The sequence below is a fragment of the Gorilla gorilla genome, chromosome 12 (genome assembly GCF_029281585.2).
Source record: "Gorilla gorilla gorilla isolate KB3781 chromosome 12, NHGRI_mGorGor1-v2.1_pri, whole genome shotgun sequence".
Classification (NCBI taxonomy): Eukaryota; Metazoa; Chordata; class Mammalia; order Primates; family Hominidae; genus Gorilla; species Gorilla gorilla.
This window is the reverse complement of record NC_073236.2, coordinates 78405477-78422632: the sequence shown is the minus strand read 5'-3', so window position 1 is coordinate 78422632 and position 17156 is coordinate 78405477. Positions and strand designations below refer to the sequence as shown.

Sequence of the window (17156 nt, the reverse complement as noted above, 5' to 3'; positions counted from 1 at the left end):
TCTTTTTTGCAGGTTTTTTACATTATTTTTTCTACAGTTAGATATGTTTAGATACACAAATACTTACAAAGTGTTACAAATGCCCACAGAATTAAGTACAGTAAGATGCTGTACAGGCCTGGAGTCAAGCAGCAACAGGTTATACCACCTAGGTATGTGTAACTTTGTACAATGAAGTCACCTCATGATGCATTTCTCAGAATGTATCCCTGTCATTAAGTACCATATGACTATATTATAAAATGGGTGGAAGAAAATAAGTTTCAAAATAAATTGTATAATAAAAGGTCCCCAATTTTTTCAACTATATTATATACAAACTGGAAAGATTAAGTAATTTACTTTCTTACTGCATATCCAATGAAGAATTTACATTCTATAATAGAATTTTATCCTAACAATTTTTATTTATTAAAAAAAAAACCACTAGGACTTACACATATGGACCTCAAAGGGTAAAACATTAAAAATTAAACTAGGTATATTTTACCTATTTCTGAGTAGCCCTACTGAAGTTATGATACATAAGATTCAACCCTCTGATTTACATAATAGTTCAAGAAACAAAATTAATTTCTAAAAAAAATTCCACTATTATTTAAGTCTATTAAAGGACATTAACAGAAGACCCAGGCTGGTGCTGTGGTTCACACCTGTAATCCTAGCACTTTGGGAGACTGAGGTTGAGGGGACTGCTTGAGCCTAGGAGTTCCAGGCCAGGCTGGGCAACGTAATAAAAGCCTGTTTCCGCCAGGCATGGTGGCTCATGCCTGTGGTCTCACTTACTAAGGAGGTTGAGGTGGGAGGATCATTTGAGTCCAGGTCAGAGCTGTAGTAAGGCATAATCGTGCTGTTGCTGCACTCCAGCTTGGGCAACAGAGCAAGACACTGTCTCAAAAATTTAAAGGGGAGACCCAGGGACTTTCGTAATAATGATGCAACTATAAAATTGGACAGTACCATTAATAACCACTATTCGGAGGTCTGAAAACATACATGCAATGGGGGTCAAAGTGGGTAGAGGTGCCAGAAAAAATATTTCAATACCCCAAACTTCCCAAAGTTGATGAAACACATTCATCTACACATCCAAGAAGTAGAACAAACTCCAGCATAAACACAAAGAAATCCACATCTACACATATTGTAGTCAAATGATTTAAAGGAGTAAGAGAAAAACAACTAAGCACACACAAGGGAACCAGAATAAGATTAAAAGCTAACTTCTTATCCCAAACAGTAATGGAGCTACGTAGGAGCCATGTTTTTTATCTTATTTTATTAGAGTTAAATCAGTATGAATGTCAAGAAGTTAAATGCATATTTAACCCATAAAATCGCTAAGAAAATTAAGATATTTTTTAAATCAATGCAATCAAAATGACACACTAGAATCTATATATATATACTATAAAAATAGATAGTAAAGGAGAAATAGAGAAACAAGATATGAGATACACAGAAAACCAACAGCAAAATGAGATGTAAAACAAGCTATATAAAATTATTAGTGAATTAAGAACTCTAATCAAGGCAGAGATTTTATGACCAGTTTTTTTTTTTAAAGATCCAACTGTATGCTACCCCCAAGACATATTTTAGCTTCAAAACAAGCAGACTGAAAATAAAAGAATGGAAAAAGATAAGCCATGCAAACAATAAGCTTAAGAAAGGTTCAGTGGTTATACCAATATCAAATAAAATAGACTAAGCCAAAAAATGTCTGAAAGAGACAAAGGACATTTAAAACGAAAAAAAGGATCAAGTTACCAGGAATACATATGGACCTAAAAAAAGAATTCCTGAAATACATGAAGCAAAAACTGATGACAGAATTAAAAGGAGAAACAGACAATTCAACAATACAGCTGATTCTTGTTACTCGCATTAGTTATATTCTACAGAGTCACTGCAAACACTGAATTAGCTAATACTGAACCCTTGGCCCTACAGGAAATATGTACATAATATAGATATCATACACAGATCTTGAATCTGAAAAACCTCTCATACTGGTTGACTCTATTTTCTCTACTTTACAAAAGAGAAAACGGCGTGGCCAAGTACGGTGGCTCACACCTGTAATCCCAGCACTTTGGGAGGCCAAGACGGGTGGACTGCTCGAGGTCAGGAGCTTAAGACCAGCCTGACCAACATGGTGAAACCCTGTCTCTAATGAAAAATACAAAAATTAGCCAGGCGTGGTGGCAGGCGCCTATAATCCCAGTTACCCAGGAGGCTGAGGCAGCACAATCGCTTGAAGCCAGGAGACAGAGGTTGCAGTGAGCTGAGATCGTGCCATTGCACTTCAGCCTGGGCAACAGAGCGAGACTCCATCTCAGGGAAAAAAAAAAAAAAAAAAAGAAAATGAGGTTCAGAAGTGTTTAGATGCCTTGCCTGAGGCCAACCCTTATGCCTAAACAAGTGTTAGGGTTGGGATTCAAACCGCATCCAAGTGGCGCCAGGACTTCTTACACTCCACCACACTGCCCCTCAGCACCTCCATCTCCATATTCCATATTTGTGAAGAAAAATATTTTTCTTCTCTTCCATGGTTTCTATATTTGTTAACTCATCCATTTGCTGCAATTTATTTGTAACTCCAAAATCAATACTTGTGGCATTTTCATAGGCACTCACAGACATGCACATAGCAGTGAAAGATTAGAATTTTCCAATATGCACATTCCCAGCTAAAGTCAAACAAGGTGGCACTCTCATCTTGCTTCAGAGCTCATACAGAGATGACCAAATCTGCAAACACTCAGGATCAAATGTATTTGGAGACTTCAATACTTTTTTTTTTTTTTTTGAGAGACTACTTGCTCTGTTGCCCAGGCCGAAGTGCAGTGGCGCAACTTCAGCTCACTGCAAACTCCACCTCTCAGGTTCAAGTGATTCACTACCAGGCCCAGCTAATTTTTGTATTTTTAGTAGAGACGGGGTTTCGCCATGTTGCCCAGGCTGGTCTTGAACTCCTGACCTCAGGTGATCCACCAGCTTCGGCCTCCCAAAGTGCTGGGATTACAGGCATGAGCCACTGCACTCGGTCTCCTACTTTCAATAATAGAGAAGAACTAGGCAGAAAATGCAACAAGAATATAGGAAACAGACAACAACACTACAAACCAATTTGACCTAATAGACATCTATAGAACACCCCACAGAACACCCCATATGACAACAGCAGAATGTACAGTCTTCTTAGGCACACACAGAACAGTCTGTAGTACAGACCACATTAAGCCATAAAACACAACCAAGAATCCAATTAAAAACTGGGCAATATTGTGAATGAAGAAACATTATGGCAAATAACCACATAAAAAGCTGCTCTACATCATTAATAATTAGGGAAATGCAAATTAAAACCATGATGAAATGCTACTTTACACCCCCTAAATGGCAATAATAAATCTAGATAATAACAACTGCTGGCAAGAATGGGGAGAAACTGGAAACCTCCTACAATGCTAGTGGGGATGTAAAATAATGCAGGTATACTGGAAAACAGTTTGACAGCTCCAATGAAAGTTACAGGTAAACTAATCATATAAGCAACAATTCTAATCCTAAGTATCTACCATGAAAAATGAAAACATATGATCACAAAAGGACTTTACATAAATGTTTATAATGGCATTATTTATATTAATCAAAAAAGTAGAAACAGGCGGGGCGCGGTGGCTCACGCCTGTAATCCCAGCACTTTGGGAGGCCAAGGCAGGCGGATCACGAGGTCAGGAGATCGAGTCCATCCTGGCTAACACAGTGAAACTCCATCTCTACTAAAAATACAAAAAATTAGCTGGAAGTGGTGGCAGGTGCCTGTAGTCCCAGCTACTCGGGAGGCTGAGGCAGGAGAATGGCGTGAATCCGGGAGGCGGAGCTTGCAGTGAGCCAAGATCGCGCCACTGCACTCCAGCCTGGGTGACAGAGCAACACTCTGTCTCAAAAAAAAAAAAAAAAAAAAGTAGAAACAATCCAAATATCCATCAACTGGTACTTGATCAAGTGTGGTATATCTATACAACGTGATACTATTAAGCAATAAAAAGGAATAAAGTACAGAGACAAACTACAATCTCAATGAACCTCAAACAAACGAAGAAGAGTATACTAAATGAAAAGAAGCCAGAAGAAAAAGACTACTATCATTTGATTCCTTTTAAATGAAATATCTCAAAATGGGTAAATCTACAGAGACAGAAAGTAGATTAGTGAGGCTGGAAATAATAGATACTGGCTACAAATGGGCAAAAGACATCTTTTTTAAGTGATAGAAATGTTCTAGAATTGGACTGTGGTGACAGCTGCACAACTCTAAGAATTTACTATTATAAAATTCATTGACTTGTATATTTTAAAAAGTGAATTTTATATGTATTTATATGTTAATAAAACTGCTTAAAAATACCCAATTCACAGCCGCCAACAATATTTATCACATGCTTTTTCTGTTTACTCCAATTTTATCACACTGTACACATACTCTCCCTTGCCATCTTGAACTCTTTACCACCAGTCCTCAATACTTTTGTTCTCCTCCCTATTCTCTTAAACATGTCTTTAGGATGTATATTCCTTGCATTTGTTATTGGAATTCCTTCTTATTCCCCTATTCACTGTTTTCACACAACACCTAGCCTGAATGTGTTATTACTGCAGTGAACATTCCAAATTTTTGTCCTTTTCACAGGGGATGAGAGGAGTATGAATATCACATTAGCAATTACATAAGGTTCTCTTTAAGCGGTCTTGCGGAGGTGGAGGGGTGAGGGGACACAGGATGAAAATGAAAATCCAGAGCGGTAGGTTTATTTTGTTTGTTTTGGTTTTTTTCTGAGACACACTCTCGCTCTGTCGCCCAGGTTGGAGTGAAAATGGCACGATCTCGGGTCACTGCAATCTCTGTCTCCGGGTTTAAGTGATTCTCGTGCCTCAGCTACCCAAATAGCTGGAATCACAGGCATGCGCCACCACACCTAATTTTTGTATTTACAGTAGAGATGGAATTTCACCATGTTGGCCAGGCTGGCCTTGAACTCCTGGCCTCAAGTGATCTGCCCGCCTCAGCCTCCCAAAGTGCTGGGATACAGGCGTGAGCCACTGTGCCTGGCACAGAGCTGTAGCTTTATAAATACACTGGATATCGTCTACATAATGTCTTGACAGTGTGAAACAACACTTCTAATATAATCCAGAATTTATAAAGCAATGAAAAATTCTAGGCAACACACTTTAAGGGGACCACTGACAAAGAATATTGCCAGAGATGAATAACTCATATAGTGATAAATCCAAAAACCATACCATATAAAGAACAACTGGGAGAACAAGAACTCTTTAGCCTGAAGGGAAAAAAGAGTCAAGAGACAGTCTCTAGTTTCCAAATTCATGAAGACCTAGGTTCAACTGGGATTAGCGCCTTAGAGCAGTAGTAAGATCAAGTTACACTAAAGTATGACTCACATGTATAATTAAGAATTTTCTAACAAACCAATCCAACTCTGTTCCAGAAGATATTCTATCCTACTGTTTGAGATTTTTAAAACTGATTTCTATACTAGATGAACAATTAAATGGAATACATATATTTCTCAGAACCAAAGAAGTTTAAGCTATAAAAACTACTTTTTTAACTCCCAATGTGATGTTATTGGAAATGGGGCCTCTGGGAGATAATTAGGTCATGAGGGTGGAGCCTACATGAATGGGATTAGTGGCCTAATAAAAGGGACCCCAGAGACCTCTCTGCCTCTTTCCACCATGCAAAAATAAAAGAAAATGGCCATCTACAGTCCAGAAGAAGGACCCCACCAGAACTTGACGATGCTGCCAACAACCTGATCTCGGACTTCCAGCCTCCAGAACTATGGGAAATAAATTTCTGTTGTTTATAAGTCATCCAATCTACGGTACTTTGTTACAGCAGCCTGGACTAAGACAGTGTACTTTCTGAAAACTATCAGTACCATATTTTTCAAGACTAAATTCTCCAGTATAAACAGTATGCTTTCATACTGTGACAAACAGTACTATATGTTCGCATATGCTTTTAAAAGAGAAATGTGGCCAGATGCAGTGGCTCACGCCTGTAATCCCAACACTTTGGGAGGCTGAGGCAAGCGGATGGCTTGAGTCTACAAGACCAGACTGAGCAACATGGCAAAACTCTGCCTCTACAAAAATCACAAAAATTAGCCAGGCATGCTGGCATGCGCCTATGGTCCCAGCTATCCGGGAGGCTGAGGTGGGAGGATCACCTGACCCTGGGAACTTGAGGCTGTAGTGAGCCATGGTCCCACCACTGTACTCCACCCTGGGCAACAGAGCAAGACCCTGTCTCAAAAAAAAGAGGGAGAGTGAGTTATGTTACAGACAGCATAATGTTCTGAAAGCTCGATGAAGAACTGTACAAAATGTCAAAGGGCAAAGAATTTCTAGTAAAAATTTTAAATCTAAAAATTAGAATTTACCATATAAACAACTGTACATTAAAATGGTATACTTATATATAAATTAATGCTCCTACTTACGTTTCTGTGTCCGATACTAATGATTCATTATTGCACACATCATTGAAGGTATGGAGTTGATTCTATGATTAAAGACAAGAAATTAAGGGTTTTTATTTCCAAAATTATTCTTGCATATGTCAGCAAATACTAAGAAACATGGTAAACTGATTGACATATGTAGATCACAATAACTAGATTAATATTATAAAATCTAAGACATAATCAGAGACACATGCTTCCCAATTACTAAAACTATTTCTGTTATATTAAAATACTAAATAATGGCCAGGCGCAGTGGCTCACACCTGTAATCCCAGCACTTGAGGAGGCCGAGGCAGGTGGATCACCTGAGGTCAGGAGTTCTGAGACCAGCCTTACCAACACAGTAAATCTCCATCTCTATTAAAAACACAAAATTAGCTGGGTATGGTGGCATGCGCCTAAAACACGAGCTACTCAGGAGGCTGAGGCACGAAAATCACTTGAACCCAGGAGGCAGAGGTTGCAGTGAGCCAAGAACGCGCCACTGCACTCCAGCCTGGGCGACAGAGTGACAGTCCATCTCAAAAAAAAGGAAAAAAAAAAAACAAAACACTAAATTCATTCCACAAATAGTATTCTTTATTACACTAAGCACACTGGAGAAAATAAAGCTGAGTAAGTAAAAAAACACAACAATTTAACGCAAGAGAGCAAGTAATATGTCATTATAGACAAAGTTTCAGGAAAGACTCCCCAGATAAATCCACTCAAGATTTAATTTATCTGGGACAATATCAACAAGTATCTTTTATATTTATGAAACCCGGTACACAAGTAAACTCTACCTATTTCAGATTTTCAGTGTGACTACACTACCAAAACAAAACAAAACAAAAACAGTAATGTGGCCGGGTGGGGTGGCTCACGCCTGTAATCCCAACACTTTGGGAGGATGAGGCGGGTGGATCACCTGAGGTCAGGAATTCCAGACCAGCCTGGCCAACACGGTGAAAACCCATCTCTACTAAAAATACAAAAAATCAGCTGGGCGTTATGGCGCACACCTGTAGTCCCAGCTACTCAGGAGGCTGAGGCAAGAGAATCGCTTTAACCCAGGAGGTGGAGGTTGCAGTAAGCCGAGATCATGCCATTGCGCAACAGAATGGGACTCCATCTCCAAGAAAAACAAAAAAAACAAAACAAAACAAAACAAAAACCCAGAAATGTAAAGGAGTAAAGCAAATGGGGACTGTAACAAACCGGAGAAAGCATATTCATTCTGAGGGATAAAGTTAATTACTTAGTTCTAACAGACTGTTGTTATGCAAGAATACAGACCCAAGGATACCAGGCCTTCTTCCAACCCCCTCACCAAGAGAAGCCAAGAATACAGATTTTTATGTTACTTTGTCCTATTTAAAAACAGTATTTAAAACTATTCAAAACAAACATTTAGTAAAATTTGGCCTACGGCCCAATAATCTATGGTTTCTGCCTGGAAAATTAATTAACTGCTTATAAAGCCCTCCAATTATTCCTCTTTCTCAAAACATCTATAAACATAAAAACCTAAATAGTTTAAAAAGACAGAAACAAAATGATGAAAGAGTTGGACCCAGAAATCAAATGGACCCACAGTATAAATCCATATAAATCTAAGCTTCAGACTTATTTAAAATAAGAGAAACACAGAAATTATTTGTGAAGACCATATAAAGTAATCCACATAAAATACTTAGCACAATGCCTAGTATGAAGTGCTCCATAAATAGTGGGTAGTATTATGATGATAGACCAGAAAACAAATAAAAGATGACCAAAAATAAAGCAAATACAGCTTACTGTTATCTGACTCAATCCAGCCAACCTCATAGTCAAAGTAGGTGACATAAAGTACTTAAATGCAAGATCTAGGCTTTCTTTATCAAAGCATAATGTTGTATCCAATGGTTCCTTGACTGTGCTCCACATTAAGTCAGCCATGTTACGAGCTGCACTCTGTCGTAACTCCTGATCCGAGAGCTTGCATAAATACCTGAAATGATTCAGAAATAGAAAATACATAAAAATTCATAAAGCATTTTTAAAGACCACTCAATAACTTAAAATGTACATTGTAAGCATTAACATTTTTTGTGTCCAAAACCCACAAACCTCTGGTTTTCCTCTCAGGCCCTGCCTAATCTCTTTGGCAGATTCCTTCTCCGCTGTCCAACCTTTCAACATTAGTCTTCCTCAAGGCCTGTAATGGATTACAAAATGGCCACAAATTTCTCCCATCATTATATGTACAAGAATTTGCAACGTGACTTTGCTATTCCTCTCATCAAAAGGTGTAATCTATTTCTACACCTTAAATCTGGGCCTTGCCATGTAACTTGCTTTGGCCAATGAGATATTAATAGACATGACATAAGTGGAAGCTAGAAAAGCCTTTGAGCTTGCCTTCTCTTGCTGGGAACTCTAATCACCAACAAAACAAGGAACCAAGGTTAGCCTGCTGGATGAAAGAGAAGTGTCTGATGCTCCAACTGACATGAAGCCAACTGCAAGACATATATGAGATTCCCCCTCACCCCACAAGACCAATCGGCATGGCAATCACAGAATGTGGGAACAAGGCTAACCTAGACCATCCAGTTTCAGCCAAGTCAATACAGATCAACAAAACTGCCTAGCTAACCAGAGAACTGTGAGAAATAATAAATTGCTGTTGTTTCATTTTTTCTTTTTTTATGAAACAAAGTCTTGCTTTGTCACTCACGCTGGAGTGCAATTGCTCAATCAGAGCTCACTGCAGCCTCGACCTCCTGGGCTCAAGTGATCCTTCCACCTCAGCTTACCTGGTAGCTGGGACTACAGAAGCATGCTACCACGACCAGCTAATTTTCTTCTGCGCAGAGATGGAGTCTCGCTATGTTGCCCAGACTGGTCTTGAACTCCTGGGCTCAGCTCAGGTGATCCTCCCGCCTCGGCCTCCCAAAAGTACTGGGATTACAGGCATGAGCCACCATGCCTGGCTGGCTATTGTTTTAAGCCACTAAGTTTTGAGGGATGTTTTCTTACACAGCAAAACCAACCCATACAGAGCTCTATCTTAGACTCACCTCTACTCTTTTCCTGTATGCTCTCCTCAGGCGACTCCTGTGGTTTTTAAATACCATCTTTACACTCACAACTCTTAAATTAATGAAACTGTTCTGAACTACAAGTTCATACTCCCAATTTGCCAGTGCCATTTAAGTCCCACAGGCCTCTTAAAGTCTTGTCTTTAAGTTCTCCCAGATTTTCACATCTCAGTAATGATATCCACAGTACAAATAAAAAAATTGAGGAGGGGGGGTGCTGAATGTCATCCACATCCACAATACTACCCTTTTCTTTATACCCTATAATGACCAGTATTATTGATTTTATTTTCACTTACATTCATCCAATTTTCAAAATCATCATTAACAATCCTACTATAAGTAATCATCACTTTCCTTCCAGGACTAATACATAAACCTTTCAATTGGTCTCCTCCTAGCTTCTATTCCAGTCACCCTATATTTATGATCTACTTAAAAGCCAAATAAAACTTTTAAAAAATCATGAAACATCTGCTAAAAACCCTTCAATAGACTCCCATTGAAAAAATTAAATCCATACTCCTTACAGTGGCCTACAAGGTCCTGAATAATCTGCCCCTGCTTATCTCTCCACCTTCATAATTATAACCCTTACACATTATTCTCCACACCAATCTGCTTCTAATTTGTGTCATACGCCAACTTCAAAGCCTATACTGACATGTTCCTTCTACAATACGTCTTTCTAATAATCACTTGAATAGCTGACTCACGTCCATCAGATATCACCTTTCAGAAAGGCCCCATACTCCCTCTGTATCACACTAACTTACTTGCATAGCATTCATCACTATCTGATTCTTTGCCTGATATTGTCTCCCAAAAGTTGAGTAGTGCTGTGAAAAAGGGAGACACTCAAACCTTTGCAAATGAGAAAAAAAGTACAATACTGTCATAAATGTTATCAAGAAATAAAATATGCAGAATCCTGACAGTTCATACTTTAATTCTAATCAGTACAACCCTTTCTCCATCTTCTTAGGCTTCCTTTTTGAGACTTATAAAATTCAAATGTCACCTCTCGTTCAATGAGACCTTCCCTGTCTCCACAAACTGTAACCCCCCCCGCCAGAACTCTCAATCCACCTTTGCTGCTATTTATCCTATAATACTTATCACTTTCTGATGTAGTATTATCATTTACTTCTTTTGTAAACAGACTGCACAAGAGCAGAGATTTTTGCAATTTGTTTTCTTCTCTGCTATATCCTCAGTGCCTAGAACGTAACAGACACTTACTGTGTATTTGCTGACTGACTAAATACCGTGGAATAACCATTATTAATCTCTTTAATTCTTTACATACTCATGTAAAAAAAAGTCCAACACAATTTGCTGAAAAGTAACCATTAAATATAAATCCATATATGTGCATAAAAAACACTATATACCAAACTGTTACTTGAAATTTTCTCTATAGGATATGACTATAGGGGACTTTCAAACAATATAATTCTATATTATAAATTGTTTAAATATATTACACTGATAATCGGGGGTAAAGAGATTTTATAAACTTACCTAATAACATAGGTCCTAAAAGGTATAATGTGCTGCATGACAGCAGGAATATGTAGCCATATTCTAATCTATATAAGAAACATAAGAACAACATTAATGCCTAACAAATATGTGAAATACATACATCTTTCACTAAACTCATGAAAAACAAGAGCATTGGCCAGGCACGGTCGCTCACGCCTGTAATCCCAGCACTTTGGGAGGCTGAGAGGTGGGCAGATCACGAAGGTCAGGAGTTTGAGATCAGCCTGGCCAACACAGTAAAACCCCGTATCTACTAAAAACACAAAAATTAGCCGGGCATGGTGGCGCGCACCTGTAGTCCCAGCTACTTGAGAGGCTGAGGCAGGAGAATCGCTTGAACCCCCACCCCCTGGGTGGGGGAAGAGGATGTGGTGAGCCGAGATTGTGCCACTGCACTCCAGCCTGGGCAACGGAGCGAGACTCCGTCTCAAATAAAAAACAAAACAAAAACGAGGATCATTTAGTATTCTGCTGCCTCTATAATTACATATATTATCAATTATGAAAAGAGTATAGTACAAAACAGAATTACACATGTATCAGGAAATTTAACCTATATATTATATGTATCTTATTTTACATGAAGTCTGTCTGAAAAATTAATCTTAGCTTCTTGCTGAAAAGAAGAAACCATCTCTCAAAGTAATATTTCCTTACCAAATAATTCTCTATACCTCTTTCTATGGTAACATCCCCAATACAAGGCACTGTATTAGTTTTTTAATAAACCATATTAGTTTTTAACTAATCATCTCATCATTCCTTCCTAAAATATTTCAAATTACCCATAATTTCTAGTCATTTCAGTATCTGAAGCAAATATATTTTACAGTCACACACTGATTACAATATCAACAAGTACTAAGTTTACTATAAGTAACTTACAGCTCGACTGAGTTATAATAAAAAGTTACAATAAATATATTTCCTCATTTTTTCTACACAATATTTTAACATTTATAAATCAAATGTGAATACATTATAACAGTTTTATTTTCAAAAATAGTAAGAATAAAAATCCTAACCCAACCATCAAACAAAAAACTCTGATACTGAGTCTTGACACAGGCAGGAGATACAAATTAAAAAATCTGGACAGGCGCGGTGGCTCATGCCTATAATCCCAGCACTGTGGGAGATCGTGGCAGGTGGATCACTTGAGGTCAGGAGTTCAAGACCAGCCTGGGCAACATGGCTGAAACCCCATCTCCACCAAAAAAATACAAAAATAAGCCAGGCATGGTGTCACATGTCTGCAGTCCCAGCACTCTGGGAGGCTGAGGTGGGAGATTCGCTTGAACCCAGGAGGTGGAAGTCTCAGTGAGCCAGGATCGCGTCACCGTACTCCACCCTGGACAACACGGCAAGACCTTGTCTCAAAACAAAAAAAATTAAAAAATAAAATACATGAATTTGGGAATTCAGAATGTAGGGATTCACTATAATCAAATAAAAAAGTCTATAAAAACCCTGTAGTAAATACTACGTTAATGACGAAATGTTAAAAACTTTGCCTCCTGAGACTAGGAACAAGACAAGGAAGCCTTAATTCCACTTGAACTGAAGGACCTAGAAAATATAAGTTAAGAAACTAAATAAAAGGCAAAGGACTAGAAAGAAGAATTTAAAATAATACTCTGAGATAATATAATTACATAACTAGAAAACCCAAAATAATTATCAGATAAACACTGAAACTAAAGAGTTTAGCAAAACTGCTGCTTAGGTTAATATAAACAAATATGCACACACCTATATATACATACACACAGCACCCTATATATGTTCTTTTCTTATTATTTGTTCCTGAGAACAAATAATACAGTTTTCAAAACGATTCCCTTAAGAACAGTATCAAAAATATCATGTGTCTAGGAGTGATCTAACAAGATATACACCTCTACATAAAAAGTTCAAAAACAATCAATTAAAGAACATGTAAATAAGGAGACATTTGCCATATTTATTGTGAAGATAATAGTTCTCCCGAAATTCATCTATAGATTCAGCTACAACCCAAAAAGGTTTACATGCAGAACTTGTGAAACTCATTCAAAGCACAAAGGTCCAAGAATAGCTAAAACTCTCTACGAAATACAACAAGGAGGCCAGGCGCGGTGGCTCACATCACACTTTGGGAGGCCGAGGCGGGCGGATCACGAGGTCAGGAGATCGAGACCATCCTGGCTAACATGGTGAAACCCCATCTCTACTAAAAATACAAAAAACTTAGCCGGACGTGGTGGCGGGCGCCTGTAGTCCCAGCTACTTGGGAGGCTGAGGCAGGAGAATGGCGTGAACCTGGGAGGCGGAGCTTGCAGTGAGCCAAGATCATGCCACTGCACTCCAGCCTGGGCAACAAAGCAAGACTCTGTCTCAAAAAAAAAAAAAAAAAAGAAATATGACAAGGAGAAGCTGGGTGCAGTGACTCAGGCCTGTAATCCCAGCACTTCAGGAGGCCGAGGTGGGCAGATCACCTGAGGTCAGGAGTTCAAGACCAGCTTGGCCAACATGGTGAAACTGTTTCTACTGAAAACACAAAAACAAATGAGCCAGGTGTGGTGACGCGCACCTGTAATCCCAGCTACTTGGGATGCTGAGACAGGAGAATCACTTGAACCCCAGGAGGTGGAGGTTGCAGTAAGCCGAGATCGTCCCACTGCACTCCAGCCTAGGTGACAAAGTGAGACTCTTGTCTCCAAAAAAAAAAAAAAAAAAAGAAATATGACAGGGAGGTAGTACTTGCTTTCCCAGAGAGCAAGACTTCTTATAAAGCTTCAGTAATTAAGGCAGTAGGCAAAACAGCACAAAATTAAGCAAATAGAATGGTGTACTATGCCAAAGAGCCCAAACCCATGCACATAAAAACATCCGATTTGGCTCATTGTAGTGATGAGGCATGAGTCACCTGTAACCAATACTTTTGGAGGCCAAAATGGAAGGATCGCTTCAGGCCACTTCACGCCAGGAGTTCAAGACTAACCTGTGCAACAAAAGTAGAACTACAGAACAAAGAAGAAATGACTCTTTGTGACAGTGTTAGGAACACTGGATATCTGTATGAAAAAGAAAATGAATCTTAATCCCTCCTGAAACTATAAATAAAAATGTATTGCAGTTGAATAGATCAAAATATGAAAGGTAAAGCAATAATATTTGTTTCCTGATCAAGATAAGCAAGAAAAAATTTTTCAAAAAAAACAACAACTTTGGCCGGGCATGGTGGCTCACACCTGTAATCCCAGCACTTTGGGGAGCCGAGGCAGACGGATCACAAGGTCAGGAGATCGAGACCATCCTGGCCAACATGGTGAAACCCCATTTATACTAAAAATACAAAAAATTAGCTGGGCATGGTGGCAAGTGCCTGTAGTCTCAGCTACTTAGGAGACTGAGGCAGGAGAATCGCTTGAACCCAGGAGGTGGATGTTGCAGTGAGCTGAGATCAAGCCACTGCACTCCAGCCTGGCAACAGAGCGAGACTCCATCTAAAAACAAACAAACAAAAAAACTTTGTAAGTATCTTCATGGCCTTAGAGTGAAAAATGACTTTTTCAACTAGAAATGAAAACCTTAACCATAAAGAAAAACAATGACAAATTGTACAACATGAAGCTTGATGAATAACATTTCTTCAACACGAGTGAAAAGCAACACAAGAGTGGAAGATATTGGCAATACATATATCAAACAAAACACTTCTACCTAAAAAGACATCTATCTAAAACACACAAGGAAATTCTAAACATCAGCAAGAAAAAGACAATCCAATTTTGCAAATGGGCAAGAGATTTAAACAGGTACTTCGCAAAAAAAATCCAAATAAGTAATATGCCTATGAAAAGGTGCTGATTCTCATTAGTCGTTACAAATATATAACAGGCCAGGTGCAGTGGCTCACCCCTGTAATCCCAGCACTTTGGGAGGCTGAGGCAGTCAGATCACTTTGAGGTCAGGAGTTCGAGACCAAGCTGGCCAACACAGTGAAACCCCATCTCTACTAAAAGTACAAAAAATTTAGCCAGGCTTCGTAGGTTCCTGCAATCCCAGCTACTTGGAAAGCTGAGGCAGGAGAATCGCTTGAACCCAGGAGGTGGAGACTGCAGTGAGCCAAGATCGCACCACTGCACTACATCCTGGGCAACAGAGCAAGACTCCATCTCAAAAAAACAACAACAACAAAAGTGTGTGTGTGTGTGTGTGTCTATATATGTATGTATGTATATATATTTATATATACACATATTTATTTTTATATATACACACATATATAAATATACATATTTTTATATATACACACATATAAAAATATACATATTTTTATATATACACATATATAAAAAATATATATTTTTATATATACACACACGTAAACATATATTTTTATATATACACATATGTAAAAATATATATTTTTATATATACACATATATAAAAATATATTTTTATATATATACACACACACATATATATATATAAAAATATAAAAAAAGGGTCAGGTGGAGTGGCTCATGCCTGTAATCCCAGGACTTTGGAAGGCCAAGGATGGAGGATTGCTTGAGCTCAGGAGTTTGAGATCAGCCAGGACAACATGGCAAAACCCCACATCTGCTTAGCGGGGCATGGTGGCACACACCAGCTATGCAAGAGGCTGAGGTGGGAAGATCGCCTGAGCCCAGGAAGTGGAGGCTGCACTGAATTGAGATCACCCCCATGCGCTCTGGCCTGGATGACAAGAGTAAGACACTGTCTCAAAAAATAATAAAATCACCATGAGCTACTACTATAAATCCATTAGAAATCTATAAAAAACCAAGTCAACACTTGGCAAGGACATGCCACTAGGAGAACTCTCACAGACGTGACAGAAGTATAAATTAATACAACCACCTAAGGAAACCATAGGTTTAACACCTAAGTTTGAAAATATGCATACTCGAGGAGATGTGGGGGTACAGGGGAGTTTAAAAAAAAAAGGTTGGGCATGGTGGCTCACACCTGTAATTTCAGCACTTTGGGAGGCCGATGCAGGCGGATCACAAGGTCAGGAAATCCGAGACCATCCTAGCTAACACGGTGAAACCCTGCCTCTACTAAAAATACAAAAAATTAGCCAGGCATGGTGGTGGGCACCTGTAGCCCCAGCTACTCAGGAGGCTGATGCAAGAGAATGGTGTGAACCCGCGAGGCAGAGCTTGCAGTGAGCTGAGATCACACCACTGTACTCCAGCCTGGGCGACAGAGCAACACTCCATCTCAGAAAAAGAATATATATATATGTGTATACATATATCTATATATATGTATGTGTATACATATATCTATATATATGTATGTGTATACATATATCTATATATATGTATGTGTATACATATATCTATATATATGTATGTGTATACATATATCTATATATATGTATGTGTATACATATATCTATATATATGTATGTGTATACATATATCTATATATATGTATGTGTATACATATATCTATATATATGTATGTGTATACATATATCTATATATATGTATGTGTATACATATATCTATATATATGTATGTGTATACATATATCTATATATATGTATGTGTATACATATATCTATATATATGTATGTGTATACATATATCTATATATATGTATGTGTATACATATATCTATATATATGTATGTGTATACATATATCTATATATATGTATGTGTATACATATATCTATATATATGTATGTGTATACATATATCTATATATATGTATGTGTATACATATATCTATATATATGTATGTGTATACATATATCTATATATATGTATGTGTATACATATATCTATATATATGTATGTGTATACATATATCTATATATATGTATGTGTATACATATATCTATATATATGTATGTGTATACATATATCTATATATATGTATGTGTATACATATATCTATATATATGTATGTGTATACATATATCTATATATATGT

The 17156-nt window shown here is 38.0% G+C and overlaps 1 protein-coding gene across 2 annotated transcripts in view; it reads right to left on the bottom strand.

Moving 5' to 3' along the window:
• The window catches only part of USP34 (ubiquitin specific peptidase 34), a 283644-nt gene that overhangs the window by 183965 nt on the left and 82523 nt on the right, over positions 1-17156 (bottom strand). For both annotated transcript variants that reach the window (XM_031008389.3, XM_063695856.1), the window contains exons 6-8: positions 11156-11223; positions 8346-8538; positions 6540-6601 (exon numbers count right to left, since the gene is read on the bottom strand). In XM_031008389.3, coding sequence (XP_030864249.2) covers positions 6540-6601; positions 8346-8538; positions 11156-11223 — 323 coding nt within the window. The remainder of the gene's footprint in view (positions 1-6539; positions 6602-8345; positions 8539-11155; positions 11224-17156) is intronic.